General features: G+C 52.5%; 1 protein-coding gene across 1 annotated transcript in view; it reads left to right on the forward strand.

Annotated features, from left to right (window-relative positions):
• Positions 1-4,860, forward strand: part of LOC113375007 (collagen alpha-1(III) chain-like) — a 7,908-nt gene extending 3,048 nt beyond the window's left edge. The window contains exons 3-6 of the mRNA XM_026614960.1: positions 303-589; positions 829-3,082; positions 3,150-3,308; positions 3,407-4,860. Coding sequence (XP_026470745.1) covers positions 303-589; positions 829-3,082; positions 3,150-3,308; positions 3,407-4,860 — 4,154 coding nt within the window. The remainder of the gene's footprint in view (positions 1-302; positions 590-828; positions 3,083-3,149; positions 3,309-3,406) is intronic.
• The last annotated feature ends 2,356 nt before the right edge of the window (positions 4,861-7,216 follow it).

The raw sequence follows: 7,216 nt of genomic DNA on the forward strand, positions 1-7,216 counted from the left end.
CAAAGATGATTTTGATCAATCTTGCAACAATGGATTATTATGCTGATTTTAATAATTACAACAGATGCATCTAATACAAGTAAGTGATTTTTATTACATATATATAGCATGATTTTCAATCATACCGTAAAATTTGAAAAACTATAATAATATTTCATTTAATATTTAAACATAATATCTTTTGTTCAAATTATTCATTGAATATATGATTATTGACTCAACTTATACCATAAAACTTTTTCCATACATTCAATAATCGATATAAAATATTAGTTTTTTAACTTTAAACTGTACTATTGCAGAGCGCACTTCTCAAAGGGCTGTAAGACAATCTACGGGACAAGAATTTAAGTGCCCAGGCATCGGATTCTTCCCGGATGAACATGATTGCGAGACATTTTATCGCTGTGTAGAATGGGGACAAGGACCACCCATGTCATTTCGTTTTCGATGTGGTCCCGGTACCGTATTTGCGCCGGGACCCGACGTATGTGTTCATCCTGCAGATTCAGGTCGTGAGATGTGTGGAGCCACTTCGATTACAACCACATCTAGAATTTCAACTACTCGAAATGATTTTAATAACAAGGTACTACAATAGGTCCCGCAACTACAAAATATCCTGAGAGTAATAAAAATAATTACAACGAAAAATTTGAATAATAATTACAATAGTTATTATAATCCTATGGGAAACAATAATAACAATTACAACAATATAAATTCAAACAATCCTAATAATAATAACAATTTAGGAAATCATAACGGATCGAATAACCAAAACAACGGAAACAATAATATGAACATCAAAACTCCATTTGTACGCAGGAAGGATTTTTTGGCGTATCTAACGATTGCAGAAAATTCTACAGGTGTGTCGTAAATAATAAGGCATTTGACAAGTATGAATATACTTGCGCAAATGGTACAGTTTGGAATGACCGAGTGAAAAGCTGTAACTACCCATGGACTGTGCCAGGCTGTGAAAATTATTATGGGTCGGGCTCCGAATCGCAGTATCTGTCACAATCTAGTCAGACTTCGAATAGTGCAAGTACCAGCACCTCTAGCACAAGCAACAGCAGCAGTAGTAGTAGCAGTAGCAGCAGCAGCGGTAGTGTCAGCAGCAGTAGTAGTAGCAGTAGCAGTAGCAGTAGCAGTAGCAGTAGTAGTGGCAGTGGCAGTAGCAGTAGCAGTAGCAGTAGTAGTAGTTCGAGCACTAACACTAATAATCAGTCATGGAGTAATAATCAAAACTCACAATCGTCCACATCATCTTCCAGTGAAAATACTTCTTCAAATACTCAGTCAAATGCTGATAATAACGTAAACGAAATTGACAGCAACGAACTGGCCAGTTCTTTTCCGTCAGCTGCTGGAAATGCATCGCACTTTATGAATAATAATATATGTAAAAAGGAAGGATTTGTTGCCGACCCTACTAACTGCCGAAAATTTTATAGATGTGTGAAAAATGATAATCACCAGTTTCTTAAATATGATTTTACTTGCGGTCCTGGAACTGCATGGGATACAAAAATACAAGGATGTAATCATATTAATTTAGTTCCGAGATGTATGATTGAAAACGCACAGACTGATCAAGCAAACCAGTCTACTTTTCCCGGTCAATCTGGCGAACAAGGACATTCTGGTCGGCCTGGACAACCCAATCAACAAGGACAAAATGGCCAGCAAGGACAATACGGCCAGCAAGAACAATACGGCCAGCATGGCCAATACGGTCAGCAAGGACAATACGGCCAGCAAGGACAACACGGCCAGCAAGGACAATACACGGCCAGCAAGGACAATACAGTCAGCAAGGACAATACGGTCAGCAAGGACAATACGGTCAACAAGGACAATACGGCCAACCAGGACAATACGGCCAACAAGGGCAATACGGTCAACAAGGACAACCTGGTAAACCAGCACAAACCGGTCAGCCAAGTCAATCTGGTCATCCAGGTCAATCTGGTCAGCCAGGTCAGCCAGGTCAACCCGCTCAGCAAGGGCAGTATGGTCAACATGGACAGCCAGGTAAACCATCACAAACCGGTCAGCCAGGCCAACCTGGTCAACCAGAAAGACCCGGTCAGACAGGTCAATACGGCCAGCCAGGACAGTCTGGTAAGCCCGAACAACCCGGTCAGCTACAACAAACCGGCCAGTCAGGACAACTCGGTCAGCAGGGACAACCCAGTCAACAGGGACAACCAGTCAACAGGGAAACCTGGTAAACCAGCACAAACCGGTCAGCCAGGTCAGCCTGGTCAACCAATTCAACCTGGTCAGCCAGGTCAATACGGTCAGCCAGGGCAATCTGGTAAACCCGAACAACCCGGTCAGCAGGGACAACTCGGTCAGCAGGGACAATCCGGTCAGCCAGGACAACCCGGTCAGCCAGGACAACCCGGTCAACCAGGACCACCAGGTCAACCAGGTCAACCAGGACCACCAGGACAACCAGGACAGCCCGGTCAGGCAGGACAGCCAGGACAGTCCAGTCAGCCAGGACAGTCCGGTCAGTTAGCACAACCCGGTCAGTCAGCACAACCCGGTCAGTCAGGACAATCCGGTCAGCCAGGACAACCCGGTCAGCCAGGGCAACCCGGGCAGCCAGGGCAACCCGGGCAGCCAGGGCAACCCGGCCAGCCAGGGCAACTCGGCCAGCCAGGGCAACTCGGCCAGCCTGGGCAGTCATCACCCATAGGCACTGTTTGCACGCAGGAAGGTTTTATGGGTGACCCATTAGATTGCACAGTATTTTATAGATGCGTAGATGACGGCAAAGGCGGATTGATCAGATATAAATTTACTTGTGGTCCCGGTACCGCTTGGGATAACAGCATTCAAGCCTGTAATCATAAATCGGTAGTTGCCAGATGTGAACAATCTGGTCAATCAGAACATTCCAGTCAATCAGGACAAGAAGTCCAGACAGGACAACCTGGACGGCCCGGTCAGTTAGGTCAGCTGGAACAGCCGGGGCAACCAGGACAGCCTGGAGAGCCAGGACAGCCAGGACAGTCAGGACAGTCCGGTAAGCCGGGACAGCCCGATCAACCTGGACAGCCCGGTAAGCCAGGACGGCCCGGTCAGCCAGAACAGCCCGGTCAACCTGGACAGCCCGGTAACCTGGACAGCCGGTGGACAGCCCGGTCAAACAGGACAGCCCGGTCAACCTGGACAACCCGGTCAGACAGGACAGCCCGGTCAGCCAGGACAGCCAGGACAGTCAGGACAGTCCGGTAAGCCGGGACAGCCCGATCAACCTGGACAGCCCGGTCAGCCAGGACGGCCCGGTCAGCCAGAACGGCCCGGTCAACCTGGACAGCCCGGTCAACAGGACAGCCCGGTCAAACAGGACAGCCCGGTCAACCTGGACAACCCGGTCAGACAGGACAGTCCGGTCAGCCAGGACAGCCTGGTCAGCCAGGACAGCCAGGACAGCCAGGGCAACCCGGTCAACCAGCACAAACCGGTCAACCAGTGCAATCCGGTCAGCCAGGGCAGCCCAGTCAACCAGCACAATCCGGTCAACCAGCACAATCCGGTCAGCCAGGACAATCCGGTCAGCCAGGACAACCCGGTCAGCCAGGACAACCCGGTCAGCAAGGACAATCCGGTCAGCCAGGACAATCCGGTCAGCCAGGACAACCCGGTCAGCCAGGACAACCCGGTCAGCCAGGACGACCCGGTCAGCCAGGACAACCTGGTCAGCCTGGGCAGTCATCAACCATAGGCACTGTTTGCACCCAGGAAGGTTTTATGGGTGACCCATTAGATTGCACAGTATTTTATAGATGCGTAGATGACGGCAAAGGCGGATTAATCAGATATAAATTCACTTGTGGTCCAGGTACCGCTTGGGATAACAGCATTCAAGCCTGTAATCATAAATCGGTGGTTGCCAGATGTGAACAATCTGGTCAATCGGAACATTCCAGTCAATCAGGACAAGAAGTCCAGGCAGTACAACAAGGACAGACAGGTCAAGGTGGCCAATCAGGGCAAACTGGTCAAGCAGGACAACATGGTCAACCAGGACAACCTAGTCCAGCTGTACAGCCCGGTCAACCAGGTCAACCAGGACAGCCCGGTCAGTCGGGTCAGCTAGAACAGCCAGGACAGCCAGGACTGCCAGGGCAGTCAGGACAGCCAGAACAACCCGGTCAACCAGGACAATCTGGTCAAGCAGGACAACCCGGTAAGCCAGAGCAACCCGGTCAACCAGCGCAATCCGGTCAGCCAGGACAGCCCGGTCAACCTGCACAATCCGGTCAACCAGCGCAATCCGGTCAACCAGCACAATCCGGTCAACCAGCGCAATCCGGTCAGCCAGGACAGTCCGGTCAGCCAGGACAGCCAGGACAGCCAGGTCAGCCAGCGCAATCCGTTCAGCCGGGACAATCCGGTCAACCAGGACAATCCGGTCAGCCAGGACAACCCGGTCAGCCAGGACAACCCGGTCAGCAAGGACAATCCGGTCAGCCAGGACAATCCGGTGAACCAGGACAACCCGGTCAGCCAGGACAACCCGGTCAGCCAGGACAACCCGGTCAGCCAGGACAACCCGGTCAGCCAGGACAATCCGGTCAGCCAGGACAACCCGGTCAGCAAGGACAATCCGGTCAGCCAGGACAATCCGGTGAGCCAGGACAACCCGGTCAGCCAGGACAACCCGGTCAGCCAGGACAGCCCGGTCAGCCAGGACAACCCGGTCAGCAAGGACAATCCGGTCAGCCAGGACAATCCGGTCAGCCAGGACAATCCGGTCAGCCAGGACAACCCGTCAGCCAGAACAACCCAGTCAGCCAGGACAACCCGGTCAGCCTGGGCAGTCATCACCCATAGGCACTGTTTGCACCCAGGAAGGTTTTATGGGTGACCCATCAGATTGCACAGTATTTTATAGATGCATAGATGACGGCAAAGGCGGATTAATCAGATATAAATTTACTTGTGGTCCAGGTACCGCTTGGGATAACAGCATTCAAGCCTGTAATCATAAATCGGTAGTTACCAGATGTGAACAATCTGGTCAATCGGAACACTCCAGTCAATCAGGACAAGAAGTCCAGGCAGGACAACAAGCCAGACAGGACAAGCTGGCCAGTCAGGACAAGCTGGTCAATCAGTACAACCTGGTAAACCAGGTCAAACAGGTCAACCGGGACAACCCGGTCAGTCCGGTCAGCCAGGACAGCCAGGGCTGTCAGGACGGCCAGAACAACCCGGTCAACCAGGACAATCTGGTCAAGCAGGACAACCCGGTAAGCCAGAGCAACCCGGTCAACCAGCACAGCCCGGTCAATCTGCACAATCCGGTCAACCAGCACAATCGGGTCAACCAGCGCAACCCGGTCAGCCAGGACAGTCCAGTCACCCAGGACAGCCCGGTCAGCCAGCGCAATCCGTTCAGCCAGGACAATTCGGTCAACCAGGACAATCCGGTCAGCCAGGACAACCCGGTCAGCCAGGACAACCCGGTCAGCAAGGACAATCCGGTCAGCCAGGACAATCCGGTGAGCCAGAACAACCCGGTCAGCCAGGTCAACCCGGTGAGCCAGGACAACCCGGTCAGCCAGGACAACCCGGTCAGCCAGGACAACCCGGTCAGCCAGGACAACCCGGTCAGCCAGGACAACCGGTCAGCAAGGACAATCCGGTCAGCCAGGACAATCCGGTAAGCCAGGACAACCCGGTCAGCAAGGACAACCCGGTCAGCCAGGACAACCCGGTCAGCCAGGGCAAACCGGTCAGCCAGGACAACCCGGTCAGCCAGGACAACCCGGTCAGCCAGGACAACCCGGTCAGCCAGAACAACCCAGTCAGCCAGGACAACCCGGTCAGCCTGGGCAGTCATCACCCATAGGCACTGTTTGCACCCAGGAAGGTTTTATGGGTGACCCATTAGATTGCACTGTATTTTATAGATGCGTAGATGACGGCAAAGGCGGATTAATCAGATATAAATTTACTTGTGGTCCAGGTACCGCTTGGGATAACAGCATTCAAGCCTGTAATCATAAATCGGTAGTTACCAGATGTGAACAATCTGGTCAACCGGAACATTCCAGTCAATCAGGACAGGAAGTCCAGGCAGGACAACAAGGCCAGACAGGACAAGCTGGCCAGTCAGGACAAGCTGGTCAATCAGGACAACCTGGTAAACCAGGTCTAACTGGTCAACCAGGACAACCCGGTGAGTCCGGTCAGCCAGGACAGCCAGGGCAGTCAGTACAGCCTGGACAGCCAGGACAGCCAGGGCAACCCGGTGAACCAGAACATTCTGGTCATGCAGGACAACCCGGTAAGCCAGGGCAACCTGGTCGACCAGATCAGCCCGGACAGCCCGGTAAACCAGGACTGCCCTATAAGCCAGGACAGCCCGGTCAGCCAGGACAGTCCGGTCAGCCAGGACAACCCGGTCAGCCAGGACAGCACGGTCAGCCGGGACAATCCAGTCAGCCAGGACAACCCGGTCAGCCAGGACAACCCGGTCAGCAAGGACAATCCGGTCAGCAAGGACAATCCGGTGAGCCAGAACAACCCGGTCAGCCAGCACAACCCGGTCAGCCAGGACAACCCGGTCAGCCAGGACAACCCAGTCAGCCAGGACAACCCGGTCAGCCAGGACAACCCGGTCAGCCTGGGCAGTCATCACCCATAGGCACTGTTTGCACCCAGGAAGGTTTTATGGGTGACCCATTAGACTGCACTGTATTTTATAGATGCGTAGATGACGGCAAAGGCGGATTAATCAGATATAAATTTACTTGTGGTCCAGGTACCGCTTGGGATAACAGCATTCAAGCCTGTAATCATAAATCGGTAGTTGCCAGATGTGAACAATCTGGTCAATCGGAACATTTCAGTCAATCAGGACAAGAAGTCCAGGCAGGACAACAAGGCCAGACAGGACAAGCTGTTCAATCAGGACAACAAGGTCAGCCTGGAGAAGCTGGTCAAGCAGGACAACAAGGTCAGCACGGACAACAAGGTCAGCCTGGACAACAAGGTCAGCCGGGACAACAGGGTCAGCCCGGACAACAGGGTCAGCCCGGACAACAAGGTCAGCCCGGACAACAAGGTCAGTCCGGACAACAAATTCAGCCCGGTCAACAAATTCCACCCGGACAACAAGGCCAGTCTGGACAATCCGTTCAGCCAGGACAAACCGGCCGGCCTGATTTATCAAAGCCGAGCA

The sequence above is a fragment of the Ctenocephalides felis genome, unplaced genomic scaffold (assembly GCF_003426905.1).
Source record: "Ctenocephalides felis isolate EL2017-DRISC unplaced genomic scaffold, ASM342690v1 CF-g0.4_SCAFFOLD_01886, whole genome shotgun sequence".
NCBI classification, from domain to species: Eukaryota; Metazoa; Arthropoda; class Insecta; order Siphonaptera; family Pulicidae; genus Ctenocephalides; species Ctenocephalides felis.